This window comes from Hemicordylus capensis, chromosome 1 (genome assembly GCF_027244095.1).
Source record: "Hemicordylus capensis ecotype Gifberg chromosome 1, rHemCap1.1.pri, whole genome shotgun sequence".
Lineage (NCBI taxonomy): Eukaryota > Metazoa > Chordata > Lepidosauria > Squamata > Cordylidae > Hemicordylus > Hemicordylus capensis.
This window is the reverse complement of record NC_069657.1, coordinates 279404298-279429434: the sequence shown is the minus strand read 5'-3', so window position 1 is coordinate 279429434 and position 25137 is coordinate 279404298. Positions and strand designations below refer to the sequence as shown.

The 25137-nt window shown below is 44.3% G+C and overlaps 1 protein-coding gene across 1 annotated transcript; it reads right to left on the bottom strand.

The window, feature by feature from the left end:
• Positions 1–460: 460 nt before the first annotated feature.
• LOC128346822 (uncharacterized) lies at positions 461–13796 on the bottom strand. The gene is made up of 6 exons (XM_053300568.1): positions 13770–13796; positions 4429–4450; positions 3666–3694; positions 1841–2450; positions 1524–1744; positions 461–557 (listed from the first exon to the last, which is right to left on the bottom strand). The coding sequence occupies exons 3-5, from the start codon at positions 3690–3692 to the stop codon at positions 1575–1577; spliced, it is 807 nt and encodes a 268-aa protein (XP_053156543.1). The 5' UTR covers positions 3693–3694; positions 4429–4450; positions 13770–13796; the 3' UTR covers positions 461–557; positions 1524–1574.
• Positions 13797–25137: the final 11341 nt, after the last annotated feature.

Sequence of the window (25137 nt, the reverse complement as noted above, 5' to 3'; positions counted from 1 at the left end):
AGGCAGATCCCTCTTCAGGGCCAAAATCAGGCCTCCTAGCCATACATATTGGGGCAGACAAGCTCTGTATAAGCCTCCTGGCAAGGAGCAGTCTATCTTGAGCTACCTCTTGAACCTCTCAGAACATCTCTTGGCCCCAAGAGGACTGGCCATAGAGCCTTTTCTGTGGCTGGGTTTGACCCAAAGACACTTTTACCCAACTCTGCCCAAAGAATATTCAAAGTAAGACAACTTTATTTTCTTTTAAATCAACTTTTTATTTTTAAGCAGTAAATATGCATGCTCTATTGCTGTTTTATCTCTACATCCTATCCTATTAAAACAAATGTTTAATAATTTTAAAATAAATAGGCAACATTTTATTGCTACCTATGTATGAAGCACTGTCTAGTTTTTGTCTTTCTCTTTTTCCACATCAACATCCAGCTCCCTTGGAGGAACCAGGATCCCAATAGTGGCTTCCACACTTGCCAGTCTGCTCTGCAGTCTTCGGAGCTCTCCCCTCAGTGCCTTGAGGTTTTGCAAACATTCCTGGCAGATGCGGAGGTGTCTTTGGCCTTGAAAGAAAGAAAACAAACAGGGTCAAGGGGCCTGTCCTCCACAATACCAATCCCTGCACTGACTTCTGGTCCCTTTCCATGCCCAGCACGGACTTCCCATCTCTACCTTGAAAACCCTCCATGGCTATGCCCCACCCTGTCCCTCTGCACTGATCCTCGCCCCTCCCCCAACTTGCACCCCGTCAGGTTGGTTTTTGCTCCTTCAGCTTCTGTCTTCCGCCACCTAGAGGTCTCCTGCTCTCTAAAACTACTCTTTTTCTTCTCCCTCGCTGACCCTTGGGTCTGGAACCGCCACTCATGTGGGCCCACGTCTCTCTCCTATCCTTCCAATGCAACCCACCTCCTCTGCGCAGCTTTTGGCTTAATGCCTCAGCAGAGGCAGCTCCATCAGCTTGAACTGAATGCCCCTTATGCTTTCCTCCTCTTCCTCACTTCTCTCTCCAAAGCCAAACTTTAGACTGTATGCTCCTGGTGGCCAGGAACTTTTGCCCATGTACATTGACGATGCTATAAGGAGGATTATGATAAGCACAATTGTATGTCATCCTCCTTGGTTTCTTGTTTCAGCCCAGCTTGAACTCAAAAGGGCTGATATTAGCATTCATATTATTAGCATTCATGAATTTAATATTCACATTCTGCTCTTCCTCAAGCAGCTCAGGGAGGTATACATGGTTATTTCCCCCCTCCTAACAACCCTAAAAGTTAAGTTAGACTGCAGGACAAGTGACTGGCCCAAAGTCACCCAGCGAGGTTTATGGCTGGATGAGAATTCAAACCCGGGTCTCCCTGGTCCTAAGGAGGCACAGTTTAAATACATACATATCGTTCCCCCGCTTGTCCCACCTCAACTTCCCTCTCCTTCCTCTATTGCTTGCTCATCTCTGTTTTTAGACTATAAGTGTTTTAGATTGTAAAACAGCAATGAGGATGGAAAAGGGGTGCTGCCTCTGTGAGACTTACGGTCATTCAGATGATGGAACTGCAAATCCATCAAACTCTGCAGAGTTTCTTTTACATTTTACATTGTTCCAGCTCTAGAGGATGTGGGGAAGGAGGAGGAGGGGAAGAGGGATGCAGGAGGAGGGAAGAGGTAGAGGTGGAGGGTGGGATGGAGCCAACTTCCAGCGAGGCAGAAGATAATAATGAACCAGACCCAGGGGGGCGGAGACATGCAGCAGGGCCTTCAGGAACATATGCAAGAGAGAAGAAGCAACAGGTGGTCAGACGCAAACGCTGGCATACTACCTCACCTGCCATCACTTGCCCTCACTGCTCACCATGAGAAGCTGGAAGGGATCCTGGCACTAAAGTTGCCTCATTGAGTTCTCCCTCCAGAATATCAATGTGGATGCGAGGTCCTGGAAAAGATCCTGGCATTGAGGTTTCCTCATTGAGCATTTCCTCCAGAATATCAGTAGAAATGCGAGGTCCTGAAAGGGATCCTGGCACTGAGGTTGCTTCATTGAGCTCTTTCCCCAGAATGTCAGTGGGTACACGAAGTCCTGGAAGGAGTCCTGGCACCAAGGTTGCTTCATTGGGCTCTTCCCCCAGAATGTCATTGGTGATGCAAGGTTCTGGAAGGGATCTTGGCACCGACATTTCCTCATTGAGCTCTTGCTCCAGAATATCAGTGGGGACGTGAGGTTCTGGAAGGGATCCTGGCACCGACGTTTCCTCATTGAGCTTTTCCTCCAGAATATCTGTGGGGATGCGAGGTTCTGGAAGGGATCCTAGCATTGAGGTTTCCTCATTGAGCTCTTTCCCCAGAATGTCAGTGGGGACATGAAGTCCTGGAAGGGGTCCTGGCACCAGGTTTGCCTCATTGGGCTCTTCCCCCAGAGGGTCCCCCAGGACATGGAGCAACATGGGTCGGATTTCTGGGATGACCTGAAAGAGAGGAAATAAAGCAGGAATCTGGAAATGAGGATGGCCCATAGCCCTGATAGAAATTGCCTCCCCTTTCTGCCTAGGTGACCCAGTGCAGGGATTGTGGGTGAGGTGGTCCACCCAAGGAAACAAGCGAGGGATGAAGAGGAATATATTGCATAGCACTGGCAAGACAGCCCTCACCAACTACGCTTCAGAAGGGAGTGCAATGGCCAGGCTCTATCTGCTGAACATACCAATGCAGCTGCCTTCTACCAAGTCATACCCCTGGCTTACTTTGCCCTACTCTGGCTGACAGCCGCTCTTGGGCAGAAGCCTTTTCCTAGCTAGCTAAAATCCTTTAACAGAAGATGAAGAAGACTCATCCCAAGACCTTGTGCATGCAAAGCACCTGTTCCACTACTGGACTATGGGCCCTCCCATACCTGTGAGGAAAGAGGCTTCTCCTTTGAGCAGAGTGGGAGCTGATGGTTCACATGGACTAAACAATGCATTTGCTCTCTGGCTGAAGCAGCAACCCCCAGTTACAGCCTTTTGACCTATGTGCGGGGGTAGGGGTGGGGCTTGAAAATATGCCTGGACGCCATAAGCAGGAAGCATAGCTATGATCTGAGGAATGCAGGCCCAGCTCCGAGGGGCAGAAAACTGGGGTCAGAGAAAGAAAGAGTCTCTTTGGACTAATCTCAGAGCTCATTGGCCAGGAAATGTTGCCCTTGTTTGCAGGTGATCCTCCATTTCCATCTTAACCCATGTAATTGTCAAAAAAAGAGATGCTTTGGAAACAAGACACCAGCATTCTTTAGCTTCCTCTTATCCAAGGCAGGGGAACAAGGCCCAGAGGATGTCTTGGGGCTGGGTGTGGGCAAAAGGTTCTTGCAGGGCTTTTCCAGAAGTGCACCACCTCCAAGGGAGAATTACCAAACCTGCCTGCCTGCTGCCACAGCCCCTTCCCCATCTTCTCCTAGAAGGGAGGGTATCCAGATGTGACTTGCCCAGGCCCCCTGGTCTCCTCCAACACTTTTGGCTGCAACAAGTGCCAGCAGCAAAGGATAGAGGTGAATGAACCTGCCTTCCTGCCATTCATCCATCAGATGGACGTCTGCCTATCTCTCTCCATTGTCAAAGTGAAACAGGTCTCCAAGGAGACACTCCCTGGGGGGTTGAGGAGCCCTGAGATACCCTGAGAAGAAGCATGCACTCTCGTCATCCACTTACCAGTCTGTGCCCCCTCTTCATCTTCATCCCTGCAGAGATAAGGAGAAACATTCTTAGTAGCGAATCACAGGAAATTGAGGGGTCCGCCCAGTAATCCGAGGGGGTGCTGTGCCATCCCAAGCATGCCCTCACCCATAATCCTTCTAGAAGGCCCTGCTAATTTTGGATGATTCAATACTTGGGAGCAGTGAAATAGCAATACTTGCTATTGAAAGTCACTCACTACATTTTGCTCAGATTGTTTTCACTTGGGGATTGACTGGTTGACAGGGCGGGGGGCAGGCCCACTCTCGTAGTTTATAGATATGAGGCCAGCTTTCCCACCCCTCTCCAGAGAAGATTTTCAATTTTTTAAAAAGCCCCCCCCCCAAAGGCGGACACTTCAGCTAAAAGAACATACATACGGTTTTGGTTTTTAAAATTTGAATAAGAGGGTTTAAATTTGTGACAACTCGAATCCCCACCTGTATTTCCCCCAGACTATGGGAAACACCTATATCGGGCAGCAGCAATATAGGAAGCTGCTGAAAGGCATCATCTCACACTGCGCGGGAGATGGCAATGGTAAACCCCTCCTGTATTCTACCAAAGGCAACCACAGGACTCTGTGGTCACCAGGAGTTGACACCGACTCGATGGCACACTTTTACCTGGGTTTGGGCTATGTCAGAACAACCCCCACCCCCTCCACCCCCATCCCTTTAGCTGGCCACACCAGAACCATAAGCATTAAGAGGAGTCAAGAGGGGGGAAAGCAACTCACTGGTTCTGCCTTTGGGTGAGACCTATGGGAACATGAAAGAAGAAAAGGTTAGGCATGTTCTTGGAAATAACATGGGGGTGCTGGCAGAGGACAGCTTTTGAAGTCAGCTTCAACTGGTGGGCAGGATTCCCCCCCCCAAAAAAAACACCCAAGTGGGCCCACAAGGGCCAGCCAGTAGCTCCTGGGTGCTACAGTTTCACAGGTCTAGGACCTGTAAGCTTAAGAAATACAGTGGAAATCAGCCCAGCAAGTGACCTTCGAGGGCCACCTGCATTTCAAGGGGAAGCTGTGTGGTATGAATACTGGTGGTGAACTTGTGACCACTGAAGTTCACATAGGGAGCACAATGGCATGTAAAACAATGGAAAGGCATCTTTAAAAACCAAGTCCAGGCAGCCATTAGATTTTGCTTCCCCATCATGCCGGAGACTTACCTACAGTTCACCCATTACCAGCAGCCACCCATCCTGACAGCTAAGACGATAAGCTGATGATAAACTGACAGCCAAAGACAGCCAACTTATCAAAGATGCTGCAGCTTATCTAGAATGCTGCCAAGTGAGCCTCCTGCAGAATCCTCGCAGGTCTCCAAGGGGAACCATGACGGCAGAATTCTGTGGCTGATTGTGAGATCGCAAGATCAGTTACTGGCCACGCTGGTTCTGGTTTGAATCCAAACACTGTCTTGGTTGTGCAGCTCAAAGTGTCAAAGCACCAGGGGAGAGTCACCCCTGTCCTGCCCTCCCTGCTCCCCACATGTTTTCCACCTAATCACTTGCTGAAGTCCCTTAGCTAGGAAATCCCTCTACATCACATTTAGCACTAAGGCCCATCTCTGTTCAGAATACACAAAAAAGAAAGCCAATTAACTCGTGGAACTAGGTGTGGTGATGATCCCTGGCTTAGATGGGTTTGAAAGGGGGTTAGAAACATTCATGGAGGAGGAGAGGCCCCTCTGTGGCAACAGAGGTGTATCTAGGGAAAATAGCGCCTAGGGCAAACACTGAAATTGTGCCCCCTGTCCAAGCATCTGACACCCATCTTTCAGATAACTTTACCATAATATCAGCTGAAAAATACAAGTCAAGCTCGTTAATCTTTTAATCTTTCAAAAACTATTATAGCAGTGGACTTAGCCAGACCAAAAAATGCTGGAAAACTACAAATTTCAGTATGCTGGGGCTCATGAAATACCCAAATACTATGTGGAGGTGTACTTGGAAAACTAAACAGAAGTGCCTGTCTAATTCTCTACTATGTATTGTAGCATCACCATTACATAAGTTTTAAAAATAAATGGAGAATTTTGACTTTTCCCAGATACTCTGTAAATAATTAAAGGATATGCAGAGTAAACTGTGTCACTGCTTGGAATATATTCTAGTCTTTCAGAAAGACAGTTAAAATGAGAGAAAGAGAGCAAGAAACTCCCAGTGGGCCTTAATATTAAGGATTTCACATTGATTCAAAGACAAATTCACCATTAATAGCCATATTAGCAAGACATCACATTTAACTCACTTATCACAAGAAGCAAAGTAAGAGCAAATGAATAGAATCCTAACTCATAAGCATCAGCTCAGTATTCACAAGCCCTGATTCTCTGTACATAGTGCCAATCTGAATATGTGTACAGTGACATATATATATATATATATATATATATATATATATATATATATATATATATATATATATAAACCTGTAGCCCCTTCGGGGGGCTTCCTAAAGGCAGGGGGGTTTGCAAATGTTCCTCCTCCCCCCACTGGCCTCTAGGGCCTCGCAGGGACAATTTTAGCATGTGCAGTGACCATTTTTACTTTTTTTTAAAATGGCCACTGAAAACAAAATGGCCACTGTGCATGCTCAAATGGCCTCTGCAAACAGGCCCGCTCTCCCTGCAGAGGCCCTACAGGCTCTCCACACTGCTCTTGTGGAGAGCTTCTAAGTTTTGTGAAAGTGGGGGAACTGGCAGTAGCAAGGGCTGATACAAGGTTGAGCCACAAACAATCAAAACCTGACCTTTGGGAGAGTTTGGGCTTGGCTCAGAATGACATTTCTTTTCTGAACTAGGGAAGATTCATTTCCAGAACCCACAATTCTGAATTTTGGTGCCAGCACCAGGGACAAGAGTCATAGATCCTTTTGTAGGAGAACAGAGCACATGCACATTCAGCTCTCATTTTTACTCTGCCCATCTCTATGTACATAAAGTTATCAACATTGGTTTTAAATATACCTGGTCAGGGGATGCAACCAATGGCAGGAGCTGAGTATGGCTTTTGACTCTCAGGGAGGCGGGTCTCACGATCTGAGCGGCTAAACCCACTCTCCCCGCAGATAAGCAGGCAGGGAACCCTGGGTGGCCAGATCGGCCGCCCACACAATGGCCCCCGCAAGCCCCAGTATGCCCTGCGCGAGCACGCAAGGCATACTGGGGAGACCCCCGAGCCAGGAGGCTGCTTTTAAGCCTCCCGGCCAGGGGTCTACTCATGAGTAGGCGTGGCATGAAGCCACACCGCGGCTACTCACGATCGCAAAAAGCAGGTTTGCAGGAGCGCTCTCTTCGCAAACCTGCTTTTTACGAGGGGTTCTCGAGCGGGTTTGCCGCTCCAGAACCACCAGGCTCGGCTGCGAGCCCGGTGGTTCTGATGGTCAACAAAAATCAGGCTAGCCTCTGCTAGCCTGATTTTTGTTGATCGTGAGAAGTGCCCCAGGGGGTTGGAGTCTAATGAGTTTTCGAGGGTTGGGGCCTTGTGGATTTTGGCAGACAGAATGCATTGACTGTTTTGTTAGCAGCTGAAATGGGAAGCAATTACAGAACGCGGTTCTTGTTGATTAAAACTGGTTTTTAAAGCATTATTTATTTATTTAACATATTCTTATGCCTCCCAAAATGTATGTCTCTGGGCGTTTGACAACAAAAAACAGAAAAAAAGTTAAAACATTAGTTAAAATAAATAATGACAACAGAGAAATTAAAACATTGGTTAAAAATTAAAAAAAATAGCCAAAAGTCAAAACATTACAACAACTTAAAACATTAAAACAATATTTGTAAACATTGTTAAAACTATTAAAATGGTATTTAACTAAAAGCCTGGGTGAATAGGTGTGTCTAAATTTTTTTTTAAATTGTCAGAGATGGGGAGGTTCTTATTTCAACAGGGAGCATGTTCCAAAGACTCAGGGTAGCAACGGAGAAGGCCTGTCCCCGAATAGCCACCAGATGAGTGGGTGGCAACTGCAGACAGACCTCTCCTGATGATCTCAATGGGCAGTGGGGTTCATGAAGAAGAAGCCACTCTCTTAAATACCCTGGGCCCAAGCCATTTAGAGCTTTATAGGTTGTAACCAGCACCTTGGATTTTGCCCGAAAAGCTATCGGCAGCCAGTGAAGCTCTTCCAATACGGGAGTAATATGGTCTTTCTGAGATGACCCAGAGACCAACCTGGCTGCTACATTCTGAACCAGCTGTAGTTTCTGGACTATATACAAAGGCAGCCCCACATAGAGCACATTGCAGCAATCCAGTCTGGAGGTTACCAGCATATGCACCACTGTTCTGAGGTTATTTGTCTCAAGAAATAGACACAGATGGCGTATCAGCTGAAGCTGATAAAAGGCACCTCTGGCCACTGCCTCAACCTGGGACACCAGGGAGAGTTTTGTGTCCAGAAGCACCCCCAGACTGAATACCTGTTCCTTCTGGGGAAGTGTGACCCCATCCAGGACAGGCAGATTAAACTCATCTCCAGAGTTTCAACCCCACACAATGAGTTCCTCTGTCCTATCTGGATTCAGTCTCAGTTTGTTATCCCTCATCCACCCCATCACTGCCTCCAGGCAGGCATTTAGGGAGGTTAGGCCTTCTCCTGATGAAGCTGACTTGGAGAAAAAGATTTGGGTGTCATCAGAATACTGATATCACCCTGAACCAAATCTCCTTATGATCTCTCCCAGTGGTTTCATGTAGATGTTAAACAACATCGGAGACAATATGGAGCCCTGAGGGACACCATTAAAAAGTTCAGATTTTGAGGAACAGCAGTCTCCAAGGGACACCATCTGGAACCTGCCTGAGAGGTAGGAGCGGAACCACTGCAAAGCAGTGCTTCCCACTCCCAAACCCCTCAGATGCTCCAGAAGGATACTATGGTTGATAGTATTGAAAGCTGTCGAGAGGTCCAAAAGGACCAATAGAGTCACACTTCCTCTGTCAATTTCCAGTTGGAGATCATCCATCAGGCCGACCAAGGCAGTCTCCACCCCATAGGCTGCCCGAAAGCCAGCCTGAAATGGGTCTAGAAAATTGGTTTCCTCCAAGATTGTCTTGAGCTGGGAGGCCACAAGGCCAATTGAACCAGGACAGTTTGAATAGAGTTAGGTTCAATTTGAACAGCTCCACACACCCCTAATACAGATATGCACGAAATGGAGTTTGCATTTTGTTTTAAGCTCAAAACAAAATGCAGATGGCAAAAATGTTTTGTCAAAACAGTGGTCAAACTGGTTGTTTTGACGGAACAAACCCCAAACGGTTTTGAGTGTTTTGGCCAAAGGGAACAATGCAGAAACTCAAAACTCCACATTGTTCCCCATTGGTACCTCCTAAGGACACCAAAATGGGTTTGATGGTAGTGCATCATGCATGCTCCCTACCACCCACTCCACAAAAGAAATGAGCAAGCAGACAATTTTTAACAAATGTTAACCCCCGCCCCTGATGCTATGGAGGATTGGGGGAAAGGTTAAAAATGACAATTTTTTGGTGGCTTGGGTGTTAAGTAGCACCCATTGTACCCTACCACACCACCCACTTTGGTGTCCCTGGGAGCTACGTGTGGGGAACAATGGGGTGTTTTGGGTTTTTCTGTGGCTGGAACAAGCTGCACTCATAGAGTGCACACACAAGTTGTGCATTGCAATTTGCAATGCATTTTGCAATCTTGCCTTGAAAAACACTGCAGAAGCATACAGTTAAAGGGAATCTGTCCCTCCCAACACAGAACACACAATGGCCAAAAATAACCAGTGATCCAGAACCCACTGCCAGCCACAGTGCCTGCACTTCAGAAACATCACTGCCACAAGTTGCTCTCTCACACACAAGTATGACTCCTTACATTCCTCCCTAGCATTGCAACAACTGCCACAGCAGCACACTTAGCAGCAAGCATAGCCATAAGCTCAACTAGAGCAACTTCCTCCTTTGGGCTCCACCCTCCCTCCTCCCACCCCACAGCCAATGGGGCACAGTTGCCCATGACAAAACTTGATCTGTGTGATAATAAGCCAACCAAGAAGCAAGGAGATTGCATGCCAATCAGAAGCCAGAAAACCATTCATCAAGAGAAAAACAGGCCCCCCAAATTTGACTCGAAACAGGGTTGTTTTGTCCCGACCTCAAAACAGGCCCCCTTATTTAAAGGGTGTTTTGTTTCAAGTATGAGACACTCAAAACAGACTGTTTTGAGTCAAAAAATTTTGACTTTGAAAAGTTTCACACATCCCTACTTTGGAATCATAATAAAGCGCAGTTTTTTACCTATTCATTCTATGAAGCAGATTTTAGTTATTTTGAAAAGCAAGTGCCTTTCAATAGTTTATATACAAATAATCAGCCCTTGAGTATAAGCAGCATTTTAAAAGGCTTCTCACTGGCACATCTTCTGAACAAGGAGACTATGAAGATGGTTGACCATGTTTTTGTGCCTCTGTCATGCTCTTAACACAATCAGAGATCATTCATGCTGGCTATTCAAGTATGCACAGATGCTGTGAATATGGGGGTTTTTTTGTTTAAGTATTTCTGACATTTTGTTTAGGTTTGCTAACTTTTCTGTCAAGAGAGAAAATGGGATTTGCACTCTTACCACTTTGCTAGGCCCTGTGTAAAGGTAAAATTTGCCGCTGAGTCAGCATCGACTCCTGGCAACCACAGAGCCCTGTGGTTTTCTTTTGGTGGAAAAAAGGAGGGGTTTACCATTGCCATCTCCCACGCAGTATGAGATGATGTATTTCAGCATCTTCCTATATTGCTGCTGCCTGATATAGGTTTTTCCCATAGTCTGGGAAACATACCAGTGGGGATTTGAACCGGCAACCTTTGGCATGCTAGTCAAGTCATTTCCCACTGTGCCATTAGGTAGCTTAGGCTTTGTGTATTTGGTGGGAGTAACATTAAAATTAATTCTATTGCAATGAGCTGCACAGTTCCTAGAATCTGTCTTAGGAAAAAGAGAGAAAGAGAGAAGAAGTAAAGACCTCCTTCTGCCCTGGTTAAGTCACTGAAGGAGGGTGGAAGGAAAGATAGCTTCCTCGGGAAAACTACCGAGGATTCCCCAGCTGCTGAAGGCAGGCCAAGCCTTGGTCTGGTGCAGGCCAGGGAACCTGCCGACCCTGTGTGCCGGAGAGAGCAATTTTCCTATTTCCTAAGTTTCCCTTTGTGTGTTAGGGGAGTAACAGCAGGAGAGAGGGCATGCCCTCAACTCCTGCCTGTAGGCTTCCAGTGGCATCTGATGGGCTATTGTGTGAAACAGGATGCTGGACTCGATAGGCCTTGGGCCTCATCCAGCAGGGCTGTTCTTATGTTTTTATAGTGCTAAAAGTTAAAACAACCAACCTGCACTCAGGAAATTCAGTACCAAAGAAAGTCTTCTTCTTCTTCTTGTAAAAGGTAATGGCGTACCAGGACCGTGAGGTCCCACAATCGCCACCTACTGGAAATCCGAAAAAGTGTTCACAAGTATTCGAAAAGATGAGATGACTTGAGAAATCTCCACAAAAGAGACGTAGCAATCTTCCAACATTGATGGTGCGAAAAAAAGAAAGTAAGTCAGTCCTGCATATATTATGCAAATGTGCACATTTTGTGTGACATGATCTGTTTTGCTAGTCATAGGACATGTATAGGCACTGAATTCCAGTCCTGCCCCCTGACAAATCGTATGCAGCCACTTCTCTGACTTCTGAGCTTTGGACACATTGTTCACACATTCCCAAGCCTATCTGTGCAGATAAGGACTAGAAACTTTGAGCGGCAACCAGATCTTCAGCAGAGCACCACGCCATTAATGGTAGCTCCTTCTGCAAGAGGAAAGAGAGGTGTACTCACATAAGGGCTCCTTGTACCTGCAGAGTGTGTTTTTGCATGAGATCAGCTTTCGTTCTGCTCATGGAAGGAGCTCATGTCAACAATGTGCTGCTCAGCTAATCAAAACATTCATTGGGAGAGGAAAAAGGGGTGGCAGCTAAAGGTCAAGATGCCACCCTTTCCCCCCTCTCCCGATGAATGTTTTGATTCGTAGGGAGCTAAGGATAAGACTATAATGACTTTCCTAAGGGCACCTGCCAAATTAATGCTGAGGTAGGGTTTGGAGACTTCCCAGTTCACACTCTTAGCAACCTTGCACCATCTCTCCAAGATGATTACCAGGAGATAATTATCACCTTCTAGTAATGACTTCATTAATCTTCTTTAAGAGCATCATATTTCCCAGTGGTAGGACTGGAAAGGAAATACACTGTGAGCATGAACAACAAGAACAAAATTGGCCATCAATGCTTACTGCTAGTTATTTTGGACTATGTATCTGAAGGAAGAGGGAGGGAGGGACGGAGGGGGGAAAAGAGAGAGTGCTACTCCCTGAGATGATAGCTCTCTTCAGATATTTTTTAAAAGGCCACACTAAGGCTTGGTTCTGACCTGGAACCCATTCCTTTCCAACCAGGCAGTGTAAACTTGGTATAGATTCCAATCAGAGCAGAATTTTCCTTTCAGTACTAGTTGTTCCTTTTGCTATCCCCATAACCATACGTAGATGCCTCAGGGTGTAACCATTATAGTATCTGGGAATAAAGCCTTTTTTCATGAACTGAGTTCAAATTTGCACAATCAACCTGAGGTAGCTGAAGAAGTCACTGCTGAGCTTTCAAGGCCATTGTGATTTCCTCAGTACACATAACTACACACTGACAGCTCTCCTCCCACTCTGCAAGCCTGATACTCTTGAACTGACACCACTTATCAGTCATTGCTCTGAGAAGTGCTGCATTGGGAATTATCATTCTACGCCACTATTACTAATAATATTTATATACCGCTTTTCAATAAAACATTTCCAAAGTGGTTTACATAGAGAAATAATTAATAAATAAATAAGATGACCCCAAAGGGCTCACAATCTAAAAAGAAACATTAGATAGATACCAGCAACCTCAATGGAGGGGTATTGTGCTGGGGGTGGATAGGGCCAGTTGCTTTCCCCATGATAAATAAAGAGAACCACCACGTTAACAAGGTGCCTCTTTGCCCAGTTAGCACTGCAGAGGCTAACACTTCTACACAGCAGAGGGCTTCTAGAATAGCCTTTGTCAAGTACTGTAGACACATTATTTTCTATGAACTTGAAACCCCTTTCTTTTGCTGGGAGAGGGTGGTGGAGGAAAAGAGGGAGTTGAGGGACTGAAGATGAATGGAGAATTTTTAACCATGTTAAACTTATAGAGTAACTATAGCAGGGTGGCCCAGCAAACTGTCTGAAGACACAACACAGTTCTATGCTCAGTAGCTTTGGCTTTTTAAGCTGTTTGGGTGTAAAACCTTTGGGGAATCCTATAGAAAAAGTGTTATTCAGAGGAAGAGCAGAGTACCAGTGTAATAAATGAAGAAATTACCCTCAGCATTACTCTCTCTCTAATTGGCTTCAGAATGTCTAATGTCTATTCCACTGGCTGGTTTCTTTGTTCTCTCTTCCATTCGCCTTGATTGTTCTTCAGTATCACACACTAGAGCACTGCCAGTGCATTTGCAGCCCTGTTCGTCTAGGGATAGTCCCTAGAAAGCTGGGGCAGCATAGTGGCTAAGAGACTGGGCTATGAAGCAGAACATTCCTGGCTCTGTTCTCACCTCTGCCATCTGCCTGCAAAGTGGCCTCAGTCAAGCCACTCAGCCTCAGTTGGGACTAATAATTCTTGCCGACATTACATGGTGGTTGCAAGAATTACAAGAAGATATTTCATGTGAAGCACTTTGGACATTCAAACGTGCGATACAAAAGGCTAAGCCTTATAATTCAAGAGAATAACCAAGATGGATGAGCTTTCCTCACCTGTATAGTCTCATCCTTGGGAGCCCTAACATTGCATCAGAAGTGACTCCAAATTAGCACCAAAATGCGCCAACAATGGAAAAGGCCCAGAAGATTCTGTCTCCAGATATATTGGTGTTTACTATCACAGCCCTGGTTTATTCCCACCCCACCGCCACTGGAACTATAAAGCTTTCAGGACCTTCTGTCTGTTTTGCCTCCTTTCTTTTTCTACCTGTCACCCTTACCTGAAATATGCAAAGGAAGACCTTCTTTCCAGGAATGCTAGAATGCCCTGCAATTCTTAGAATGGTGTGTGTGATGGAAACTCAAGTTTCATAGTGCTCCCATTTGAGATAGCTTATCGTGTGGTTCAAAGGCAGGTAAGCTTTTCTGTGTTTATTTTTACATGTGATAAATAGGTTTATCTCTTCCCATAACCTCACATGCTTATCAGCCAACCGTGTAAAATCGATAACGTTGCGTTCATTCAAAACTCAGCGTGACACAAGTTGTTTAGTCTGAGTCAGAGTTCACAGAAGCCAAAGCCAGGGTCAGTGACTGCGTCATGCTTTGCTTCAATTGGTTTCTTGTTCTGCCTACGATTCTGCAAGCCATTCACACATGCTTTTTTTTTTTAAAAAAAGATGAACTGGATCCATTATCAGCAGCACCAGTATTACAGATTCAGCACTTACATGTAAAAGCAGTAACAGAGTTATACTAATCTGGGCATGTATCTCAAAATCTTTCCTGGAGAACTGAAAGGTTTGCATTCGGTTCAGCCGGATGCTTGGTCTAAACTAACTCCATTCAGAAATAAGGAAAGTATAAACACTAGCTATACAAACACTATGGATATGATCCAGCCAAAGAGATGCACTTTTAAGTGACACTGATTTCAGCAGGGCTATTTAAATATGTTCTTAACTCTCCTCCTGAAAATCAGTGGGATGTAGAGGGATGATTAACTTTGGCTGGAGCATCATCTGTATGTTTGTGTGTATGAATAAGGGGAGTACGGGCAGATCTTTCCTGACATCAGCTTCTCACAAATTGCAAATGAAACTATCAGGAATGTGGGGAGTATCCCAGGGCATGGTAGGGTAGCCTATTCCCTTAAATTGTTGTCAGATTTGCCATTTGCAAAAATTACAATTACACACTGCCATCTCTCCTCCTGGCTAAACGTTTCAGCCTTTCCTCATAGGTCTGATTTCTAAATGCTTCACCATCTTTGTTGCCCTCCTCTGAACTAGTTCCGGTTTATGAATGTCCTCCTTGAAATGCAGTGCCCATAGCATCCATTAGGGGACGCAGCAGAGCTGTTCTTATTTCAGGCAGTGTATTGCAAAGCAGCAGAGTGCATGCACAGGGGGAGCGGATGAGTCACTTTTGCTGTTCTCTCCATCCCGGTAAGTGCTTGTTACCTTCCAGAAATTTATCCCTAAGGGCTACGTGACCCACAGGGACACATTTCTGGAAGGTAAAGAGCACTTACAGAAGCAGGTGACTTCAGCAAAAATCACTCCTCCCACATGCACGTTCTACTGCTCAGCAACACTCTGGCTGAAATAAGAGCAGCCTCTTTGTGCAGGGAGACATGCATGGGGGAGGCATGCCAAGATTAATCTGGCATGTCTTGTTCTTGACAAACCCATGCTTTTCTAAGTGCTCACAGACTGTTTGCTTAATAATCTGTTCTAGGATCTTGCCAGGTATTGATGTCAAGCTGACTAGTCTGTAGTTTCTTGGCTCCTCCTTTTCCTCCTTATTGAAGAAAGGGACATCTGCTCATCTCCATTATTCAGACACCTCACCTGTTCTCCAGGAATGTTCTCCATCTTCTTTCATGGTTTCCTTGGCTGCAGTTCATTCTCCTTTTCCATAGAACTAAGCATGTCCAAACTTTATCAGTGAAATGTCATTAGCCGAAGTGAAACGTTTTGTTTTTCCCAAACCAAATCCACTTTGACAAATTCCGGAAGGAAATATTTTAGTCTATGGCAACTATACAACAACGTCAATGGCTACTGTGGTACCTTCAAGATTAACACATTTACTTTGAACTTCACTTAAGGCAAAATGCTGGTGCCAGCTTGAGAGCAAATTCCTCATTATCCAAGCCAATTCACGTATTGAGTGTCTCTGATTTAGGGAGCGAAAGCATGAGGGACTGAAATCAGGAGAGATTTCATCAGGTATGGTGTGGTAACTCTGATGATTTGAGATGCAGAACTATCATTTTTAATTCACCTGGATGGCGAGAGAGAGAGAGAGAGAGAGAGAGTGTGTATGTATGTATGTATGTATGTAAATATACGCATATGGCAAATGGTGGTGGACTGAATTCTGAATTAGGCCTGGGGGGAAATGAGCTATTTACAAAATTGTTTGCCAGGCCCAGTTCTGAGCTGAGCTGAGGGGGCTTGGCCATCATTTAACCACACTCAATTCTGCCCGCCCAGCCACTGCATACAGGGCAGAGTCAGCTGAGGAAGGGAGCGGGCCTCACTGGAGAGAATGGAGTTTGCCAACAATGTTGTGTGCCTCAATAAGAAGAGGTTTGAATTAACTGATTCATTTGTTGATTGATTGATTGATTAAGAGTCCTGTTATGCTTCAAGCCGTACCAACAAACAACAGCAACCGTCCTTTCCATAACAACCAACTACTGACCCAGTCCAAAGAAGGAGGAATTAGATGCAGCCGTGACTAGAGCAGGGGTCTTAAACTGAAACCCTCCTGCAGAGGTTTACCTACCACTCCCATCATCCCTGGCTACTGCTCATTGTGACTAAGGATGTTAGGAACTGTCGTCCAACAACATCCGGAGGGCCACAGTTTGAGACTTCTCCGGTCGAGGATGGCTAACAATGTATAGCCCTGTGAGCATCTCTCAGTCAAGAACCATCAGTGGCTCACTGGCTTCATTAGAATCCCAAGCCTGAAGCCTAGGCCCAGCCTCCTGTAGCAGCCTGAAGCTGCCATGTGCTGGAGCGCAGGGAGGTTCCTCCACCATGTGAGGTCTCCACGGCACTAAGTGCAGGGGCTTAAAAGCCCTCTGCCCCACTTCCCTGCCCTTGGCCCTCATTGACTTCTCAGGTGACAGGAAGTCTGGCACCTGATTCCTGTCAGCCAATAAGAGCATGGCGTGAAAGCTTAATTATTCTCACCGTTCTTTCAATCTTCCCTCCAGCCCATATGCTGATGATCGAAACAAATCATCCCCACCCAGACTGTACTGGAGAGTGAGTGGGAGCCTCTGAAGACTGCAGCAGTATAATAAGTAGTACTCATGTTCAACATTTATAATATAACAGCTGCCTCTCCATCTTTAGCAAAATTGCTCTGTTGCTGAAGGAACTCCAATATTAATCCAATATTCGTGGCAGCAAAACTATCAACTGTCTTCCACATGGTTGATTTAGATTCTTAGGCTATTTGTTAGAAAATTACTAATTAAAAGCCAACAAGGCAACCAGGGGAAGAGAGCAGAATTAAAAATGAAGTGCTGCATGATGTACTTTCTCAGAGATCGTGTAATGGGTTTGCCAAGGTCTATGGCTTGACGATGCAAGATGCTAGGCAGGCCCAGGCCCTAAACTAAGTATAAAATCCAAGTTCACTGTGTTTAATGCAAGCTCTGCCTCCCACAATTTTCTGGAGGTCAATACCTCTTTTGTGAGAGTACCAAGTTGCCTGCCCACATCAGCTGTTAATGTAATAGCTTCACACAGAGATTATCAAACTGCAGGCACTTAGCAGACATATGAAAGAGGGGAATAATTACAGTGGTGGCAGCAGTAAATTGTTCATCCTTCACAAGACGTTCTACTGAAAATAATGGCCAGGGGTTGCAGTGACCCAGACTGGAATGGATTAATTGTGTGATGCAACCACATAACAGCTTAATTAAGTTATGGCACATCAAAAGACACAGCTATAGGAAGCAATACACTGAGGTTTCCCCTTTAGATATAAACTACATCCCGGTGGAATTAGTTGATACAATATACAGTAATCATATAATTCTCTTTGCACACATGTCTCTAGGACCGGGGAGACTCGAGTTCAAATCCCCATTCAGCCATGATACTTGCTGGGTGACTCTGGGCCAGTCACTTCTTTCTCAGCCTAACTTACTTCACCGGGTTGTTTGAGGAGAAACGTATACCACTATGGGCTGCTTGGCTGAAGAGCAGAATATAAATGTAAATAATAATAATAATAATAATAATAATAATAATAATAATAATATAGAATTACATCAACTCCTTATCAGCTAGGATGTCATCCTTTACAGTGGATCAACAGATGCACGTACTCCTTTTCTAAAAATTCCTAACTTCCTTTATACTAATTTAGCACTGACAGTGGACGTTTTTCATTGAGCTATCCACCCTGACCTCAAGATCTCTTTCCTGGTTGGTAACAGCTGCTTCAGACACCATCAGTGTACATAGGAAGTTCCAATTTTTATTTTCAAAAGGCAACATTTTGTGCATACTCCAAAGAGGGAGCAATTTGGATGATTTCACATGGTCAAAGGAAGTCCTAGCAGCACAACGGGACATCCATTAGTCACGTCAAGCGGGCACATTCTTGGTGCATCCCTGCCCTCAATATGTGTTTTGGTGGACGCTCATCCAAACTGCACCACAGTCTGCTTGGGACTTCACCATCCTGAATAATGTGTTGTCTTCTGTGATCTTGGATACTTTGTAGTTCACTGCTAACTTCAGTTCATTTGTGAATGCATTTAACAAGGAGATACACACACACACACCAACAGGTACTAAAGAAAGTGCACACTGTTATAGTGGTGAATATTATTATTCTCTACAAAACACTGCAAAAGAGAACATAAAAACAGCCCTGATGGATCAGGCCCAAGGTCTATCTAGTCCGGCATCCTGATTCACACAGTGGCCCACTAGATGCCTTTAGCGAGCCCACAGGCAAGAGGTGAGGGCCAGTGTTCCATCTAACAGGGATTGCCGGATGTTGACTACAACTCCCAGGATCTCCAGCTGCATTGGCCTTTGGCTGGGGATTATGGGAGTTGTAGTCAACAACATCTGGCAATCCCTGTTAGAGGGAACACTAGTGAGGGCATGCCCTCTCTCATTGTTGCTCCCCTGCAACTCGTATTTGGAGGCATCTTGCCTCTGAGGCTGGAGGAGGTCTATAGCCACCAGACTCGTAGCCGTTGATAGATCTGTCCTTCATGAATTTGCCTAAGCCCCTCTTAAAGTCAACCAAGCTAGTGGCCATCACCACATCCCATGGCAGAGAATTCCATAGATTAATTATGTGCTGTGTGAAAAAGTACTTCCTTTTGTTGGTCCTAAATTTCCCAGCCTTCAGTTTAATGGGATGACTCCTGGTTCTAGTGGTGTGAGAGAGGGAGAAATATTTGTCTCTATCTACTCTTTCTACTAAGAGTAGTTTCACCTGTTAAAGGCACTCTTCTAAAAGAACAGTGACCTTTCCAAAGTGACAGTATGCTATATAATGATTACCGCTTTGCTGACACCTGAAATCTTTGGCTGTGTAATACTGACATGTATGTTAAATTGTCTGTGTCAGAACAGATAATCGACAGTGGCACTCTGGAATTGCCACTGAAATATTGCCTGAAGTGAAATTTGAAGCAAAATATTTGAGCAATTTTGAGAGAAGCAAAGCAAAACAAAAGCAAGTTTTAGTAGGATGAGTAAAATTATCAGTGAAAGCATAATGGAAAAAATACACATTTTAACCAAAATATGTTTAAAAAAACCAAAACCCTCTTGATTTTCAGATTCAGTTATGAATAAATTGTTTATAGAACCCAGACTTTGGGCTCACCTCCTGCATTTTGTATACTCATTTTTCTTTTTTGGACTGGGTGGTGGGTAGCACTCATCATGCCCTACCACCCAACCCACTTTGGTGTCCCTAGGAGCTACCCATGGGGAACAATGGGGTGTTTTGAGTTTCCCAGTTGTTCCCTGTGGCTGAAACACTTGAAAGGTTTTTGAGGTTCGTTCCATCGAAACAACCAGGTTGACTGCTATTTTGATGAAACGTTTCAGCTGTCTGCGTTTTGTTTCGAGCTCAAAACAAAATGCAAAATCCATTTCATGCACATCCCTACTATTGAGGTAACATTTCTGGGACAAACATATTTTTTCATAGCAGCACTAGCATTCATGGTTTCAGTCATTTTAAGTCTATGTAAAATAGAGGGGATCAAATACATGCAATACTCTGCTTTTAAAATAAGGTGGGTTCACACAACTCATGGAAAGTAAGTAGAACATAAGAACAGCCCTTCTGGATCAGGTCCAAGGCCTATCTAGTCCAGCATCCTGTTTCACACAGTGACCCACCAGATGCCTCTGGGAAGCTCAAAGCCAAGAGGGGAGGGCATGCCCTCTCTCTTGCTGTTGATCTCCTGCAACTAGTATTTAGAAACATCTTGACTCTGAGTCTGGAGTTGGCCTATAGCCACCAGACTAATAGCCACTGATAGACTTGTCCTCCATGAATTTGTCTAAGCCCCTTTTAAAGCCATCCAAGCTAGTGGCCATCAGTACATCCCATGGCAGAGAATTCCATAGATTAATTATGGGCTGTGTGAAAAAGTACTTCCTTTTGTTGGTGTTACCTGATGTTTTGGAGGCAGAAAAATGTGAATTATCTTATTGGGCATTCTTAAATATCTGTTAAATAATAAGATGTTTAGGGCCTGTTGCACATGTTGCTGTACTGACAAGCACACCTTAGAGGTCTGAACTGTGTGCCCGTTACAATAATTATGTATTTTGAAGCATTTTTAAAAAACAAACACAAACTCAAATGCAAGATACATGAATTGGAAAGTGGTTCCCCACAACACGTTTCTATGATGGGAATTAACTTATGATACATTTTTATCAGGCACACCACATGATTGTATTATTGAGGTGTGCATGGAAAAAAAATGTCTCTGGGAGCCTCATTAATTTTTGGGACCCTAGAAGCTACCTGTTTCTTGATGGACTCAGAGCTGCTTGCCAACATCCTGAGTAACTAATTGCATGTGAAGCAATGGAAGCACACATGCTTTGCTACGTTCCAGAGCTGGAACACTTTGCTGCATCACAGCTACTGTTTCTGGGCCTATGAATTACCCCATTCCCTCCACTTTAAAAAATAATGAAAGACAAAACATCTACTGACTGCTGTCTTGCTGCCTGCTGCCTGTGTCAGTGGTGGCAGGAATTCCAATACACAGCTGCTTCTTGGCACAATTTTTTAAACCCACAATTGTGCTGGCATGCAATGTTAACTGGGGCAGTGTGGGTAAAAATGGCCACTGCCAGTAGCAGGCATGATTGTTCCATGGTGGTGGCTATATTTTAACCACACTGTTGCAAAGATGGCAGTGTGTCCCAGCAGTAGCGTTTTCAAAATGGCCGTGGCCAAGAGGCATTTCATTTTGGAGAGCCTTCTGCCCCCTGTGTTGGTGGTGGTGAGGCAGCAATTTAAGTGTTTTATAACAGCTGAGGACTGAATGTGTGAAATGACTCCATCAAAAAGCATTGGCTGACATGTTATGCACCCTTATGAGGGATCTCCACTTCGTTGAAATGAATGAGTCGTAGCTTTCTCCCACAGGACAGCATTCATGGGGTGAGATGCGGATGTGATTTTCACAGTCCTCTGGGACATATTTCTCCAAGAGTACAGGGCTTTTTCTTGGGGGCAGCAAAAAAATCACATCTTGATCCCCCTCCTCACAAGACAAGCATCATGCTCCTTGTGACAATGGGGCTCTTGCATCACCCTCATAAGGGTGCACTGCATAACATGTCAGCTAATTGTATTAAGGGGTATATATATGCAAGTTCTGTCTATTTGGTTTGCTCTTTGGTGGCTCACACCAGACATTGCTTAACACTGCAGTGATTGACTGCATGTGACAACCAGACCATTAACTTGTTCTTAGGACTAGGTCCTGCCTTTACGAAGCACCATCTGTATTAGCCATTAATTGGGCATGATGAATTGTGTCATTTCACCTTTCCATCCACACCTTATGTTTTCATGAACAACGAGTTCTAAAACAGCATCTATTGCTCTATTTTTTAATTTTCAGCTAATTTTCAGCTTAATAGTATAATTCCGTTCTGCAATCAGTGTTACACAGTTTCAAAAACCATAATTTAAAATAGCTATATCAAACATCACTTAGAAACACCTTTCATTTGAAAATGTTACACCTCTATATACTGCCAGATATATAAGTATAATTTCTTCTCCCTTCTGTTTGGTGTCTTGCTAAACTCCTGTCCAAGGGCAAATTCCTCTCCTCCTTTTTTAAAAAATGTGAACCAGACTGGCAAGGTTGCTATGTACACACAAGGATAAAGATATACTTTAGTTACTCAATATGTGTTTTGCAAAAGTCTACTGTTTAAAACAAAGTTGCAACATGCCACACAGTTTTGCAACACTGGGTGGAAATTGAACACCTAAATTTAAAGAAGTTTTTACTTTAGGTGGTTGGACTGAACCTATTCCCTAGAACTAAAGTAAATGAAAAGCACAATATTTTTCGTTGTACAGATCAGCTATGACTTTTCACAGTACAGATGTACTCAAATAGGTGGTAAGACATATTAAATGGTAGCCTGGACTAGAGTTGTTATCTTATAGACACTCAAGCTGGAAGCAGATGTGTTGTCCAAAACAGTAACAAATTTAAATTTCAAATTTGTCAAATATGTCAAATTTTCCCTCTCACCAAAATGGTTGTTAAGGAAATCAGTATCATGATGCCATCACACTGTGCATTTCCCTACATCCATATAATATTATCTTTCATACTGAGAAGGAGAGACGGTGAAACACCCAACATAATGACATCACATCCTGTTTTTCTTTAACTGCATGTTTCAAGCAATGGAGGGATTGCTTGTCAAAGAGCTGTTTTCAGCCACCCATGATCCTCATAATGTATAGTTCTTGCCTTATTTGGAGAGACGGCCCCTTGATTTCAGTGCAGCTTATTTCTGAGAAAGCCTAGTCAAGCTTTGGCTGGGGGGCTTTCTGTTGCTAAGTAAATCTTTGCAAACTATACCAGATGGATGAAAGATGTTGTCCCTATAGTTTTTAAAGCTGTAGTAGGTATCCATTCACAAATTACATCTAGTTTAATATAATCAATTTATTGAGATGTGCTATGACTGGCTGATCCAGTTAATGCCTTAGTAGAATAGTTAAAATAGTGATCAGGTAAAAGAAACATCAGCTGACATCCTGACTAATGAAGCACCAGAACAGCAGCAGCAGCATTACATTCCAGACTAGGCTGCAGCGGCACATGTGGGGGGAAACTCCAGGGTGGCACAGGCGGCTGCGGAAGGAAGGGGAAAGAAGTGTTTCCTCTGACATATGCCACTGCAGCCTTAATGTTTCCAATGCAGGGTTGTGTAGCAAACCCATTTGCACCGGCACTTTGTTAGAATGTCAGCTGCGGACTTAATGTCAAACATATTAACCAATGTTAACTTTAAAATAGTAAGAAGATGGCACAGCACAGCCACCCTCACCATATATGAATCCAAGATGTGGACTCTTGCTAAAACTGTTAAGCTTACAAATTGTGTAAGAGGTAAAAGAGAGAGAGAACCCCCCCACACACACATATCTGAAAATAATGGGTGCCTTTTGTTTACAGAGAGAAAGAGTCACGGCTAAGACAATTTTACCTGCATAGTTATGGACTGACAGAATTCTGTCTTCATTGTAAGCATCTTTACTTTATGTAATGGCCTTTTTCTTTTTGCTTTGTAAGAGTAATTAAACCATGTAAGAAGATAATTATTAATATTAACGACTTAAGAAAAAAAAGTGATGGTTGTTATTTTGATGGTCTATGAAAACAGCCCTTTTCACATAATGTGGATTTGCAAGACAGGTAGAGGATATCCACTAAGATCCTATGGGCATGGATGTTCTAATGAATATGAGCCGGTGGGAACCAGAACCGGACCTCCCCAGATGATCTCAATAGGCGGCAGGGTTCATGACAAAAATGGTGCTCTCTTAAGCACCCTGGACCCAAGCCATTCAGGGCTTTATAGGTAGTAACCAGCACTTTGTATTTTGCTCTGAAACATATTGGCAGCCAGTATAATTCTTTTAAAATCTGAATTATATAGTCCCTACAGGTTGTTCCAGAGACTAGTCTGGCTGCCACATTCTGTACCAGTTATAGTTTCTGGACAAAGGAAACAAAAGCAGCCCCCCATAGAGTGCATTACAGTAGTCAAGCCTGGAAGATACTAGCATATGTCCCACTGTTCTAAGGTTATGTATTATTAGTTTATTCTGTGTAAACCGCTTTGAGAACTTTGGTTGAAGTGTGGTATATAAATAGTTGTCGTCATCATTTACCTCCAGAAAATGGGCAGAGCTGACATATCAGCCAGAGCTGATAATGTTCATGGAAAACATTAAGAGTGCATTAGAGGCAATTTCAGGTGATATGAATGGTGTTTTTAAATCTGTGATGGCTCATTCACACATGCAGCAGCTCTGAAGTGATTAATATGCATACAAGAATCAGCTCAAACAATAATAGAGATTCACTCTTTTTAATGTGGTATAAATGTGAGTCAAAACGTCCATTTGGGACTCACACTGTCTAATTCCAATAGTTTCTTCACTTATGGTTCCCAATAGCGTCCACCTAGAATTATCTCCATACTGTATGGTATGCAGTATGGCTCAGTGACACATAAGAACATAAGAACAGCCCTGCTGGATCAGGCCCAAGGCCTATCTAGTCCAGCATCCTGTTTCGCACAGTGGCCCACCAGATGCCGCTGGAAGCCACAGACAGGAGTTGAGGGCATGCCCTCTCTCCTGCCATTACTCCCCTGCAACTGGTACTCAGAGGCACCCCATCCCCGAGGCTGGAGGTGGTCCACAGCCCTCCGACTAGTAGCCATTGATAGACCTCTCCTCCATGAAGTCATCCAAGCCCCTCTTAAAGCCATCCAGGTTGTTGGCTGTCACCACGTCCTGTGGCAGAGAGTTCCACAGTGGATCACGCGTTGTGTGGGAAAGTACTTCCGTTTGTTGGTCCTAACCTCCTGGCAATCAGTTTCATGGTTTAACTAATCTACAGATACAGACACAAAGTATTGATTTCTTCTGGCCATTTCTTTGCACTTGGTAATGAAGATTAATGGTCCATTTTAGGCCACCTTTATAAAATCTGGAGGTTTACTTTAGGGAAGGCATAGGATTAGACAGCTGTAGTAAGGAGGGATTTTGTGACCAATTCTCTGTATCCCAATCAACTCTCGTACTGGAATCTACCGCACAGCACTGAAATGAACTCAGGGAAACTCAGGAAAACATTAACTATGTCTTCACATGGCAACAACAGCAGGAGCAAACAGTAGCCAGGGCCAATGATACAATCTCAGCAGAACACCACTTGCCCCAGGCAGCCTCATATGAAATGGCTGCTTATTACACAAGGGATTCAGATAGTGATAACCGTGTCCTTTATTTTTTTCGCCCAGAGGCCAGCAAACACCCTAAAGCCTGCAATTGCAAAAGTACAAGTGA